Source organism: Microtus ochrogaster, chromosome 4 (assembly GCF_000317375.1).
Source record: "Microtus ochrogaster isolate Prairie Vole_2 chromosome 4, MicOch1.0, whole genome shotgun sequence".
In the NCBI taxonomy this organism is placed as follows: domain Eukaryota; kingdom Metazoa; phylum Chordata; class Mammalia; order Rodentia; family Cricetidae; genus Microtus; species Microtus ochrogaster.
The window spans coordinates 66,166,412-66,168,052 of record NC_022011.1 but is presented as its reverse complement, the minus strand read 5'-3'; the positions used below and the strand labels follow the sequence as shown (position 1 = coordinate 66,168,052).

Genomic DNA, 1,641 nt, shown 5'->3' with positions numbered 1-1,641 from the left:
CACAGGGACAGCCACCTCAGAGCAGAGGGACCAGTATCACAGGGACAGCCACCTCAGAGCAGAGGGACCAGTATCACAGGGACAGCTATCCTGGAGCAGCACTACACAGTGTCACAGAGACAGCCACCTTAAAACACCTAGTAACCCAAAGTGGCAACTTCAGAGCAGTGTTAGTGTGTTGGATCATTTTTATCAACTAGACACAAATTAAGAATCATCTTGGAAGAATGAGCATCAGTTGAGAAAATGTCTCCATTACATTGACCTGTAGGCAAGATGTGGGGTGTTTTACTGAGTAATGATTCATGTAAGAGGACCCAGCCTACTGCGAGCTGTGCCACCCCGAGATCCTCATATAAGAAAGCAGGCTGAGCAAGCCAGTAAGCATAATTCTTCATGGCCTCTGCATCACTTCCTGCCTCTAGCTTCCTGCTTTGTATCCCTGCCTGGATTTGCCTCCACAATAAACTGTAAACTAAAATAAACCCTTTCCTCCATTTGGTGATGGTCCCAATTATTGCTGTTTATCACAGCAATAAACAAATGCAAACAGTCCGCCTAAGAGGAAAGCTGCCTGGTGACACCAGGTGATGACCCAAGAGCAGGTCCTCAACAGGGACAGCTACCTCAAAGGGGAATTACTTAGCATCACGGGGACAGCCACCTCAGAGGAGAATTACTTAGCATCACGGGGACAGCCACCTCCAAGCAGGGTTCTCATTATTACAGAGAAAGCTACCCAGTATCAAAAGATGACAACCTCAAAGCAGTCCTCAGCACCACAGGACAGCCAGCTCAGAGCAGAGATCCCCACAGCACAGGGCAGCCCCCTCAGCACAGCGCTGTCCTCTCACAGGGACAGCCACCTCAGAACAACTCCAAACTCTCGGCGACACTCTAACTGAAATGGCTCAGTAGTAAAGAGTAAAATTTCATTTCCAAGGGTCAAAAGTAGTAACTTATTTGAAGGCGTTGGAGCAGTTCTCTTCCCGTCTCGGACCTGTCTCCCTTTTATTTCTGGTAAAGCGGGCACACCTTTATGTCCTGGTGAGCAGGAAGACATGAATTACTTGGAAGCTTTATAAATCCTAAAGAAATGGCTGTTAGTACCACTTCCCCTAGAAGCTTAAAACTTCTAGCAATTTCTGACACCTATAAATGTTCAGAAGGCACGCCTACAAGCCTCTGCGGGCATTTACTCATAACGGCCTGTTCTCTTTTACAGACAGCACTCCAAGTACCTTACAAAAGAATAACACTCAACATGAGCGCCTGACTCCGAGCTTTCGCCACTGTAGGGAAAGACAGTGGAAGGCTGGGCGGCGAGGTCAGAACTCCTGCTAGGAAGAGTTGGCAAAGGCTATGCAGAGGGCAGCGTTGCTCGTGTGTGACAATCTCCCCTTCACTGGCTATGTTAGCAGGGATGTCCTAAGGGATGTTCACAGACAGAAAAGGATCTAATCACTGAAAGAGCAGCTTTAGCTCTCCAGAGGGAGAAATCAGGACTTCTCAATCAAGTACCTGCTTTCACCCTGTGTTCTCACCTGCTAAGCCTGAGTTGAAAACTACGGTGGGTGAAGAGGTCCCAGGCAGCGGGGGTGCAGAGGGAGGTGGGGGTGGTGGTGGCAGAGGTGGAGCTGG

At 48.9% G+C, this 1,641-nt stretch overlaps 1 protein-coding gene across 3 annotated transcripts in view; it reads right to left on the bottom strand.

Annotated features, from left to right (window-relative positions):
- The window catches only part of Fmnl2 (formin like 2), a 254,474-nt gene that overhangs the window by 23,182 nt on the left and 229,651 nt on the right, over positions 1-1,641 (bottom strand). For all 3 annotated transcript variants that reach the window (XM_026778859.1, XM_026778861.1, XM_026778860.1), the window contains one exon: positions 1,545-1,641. This exon is cut by the window's right edge. In XM_026778859.1, the coding sequence (XP_026634660.1) occupies positions 1,545-1,641 (97 nt within the window). The remainder of the gene's footprint in view (positions 1-1,544) is intronic.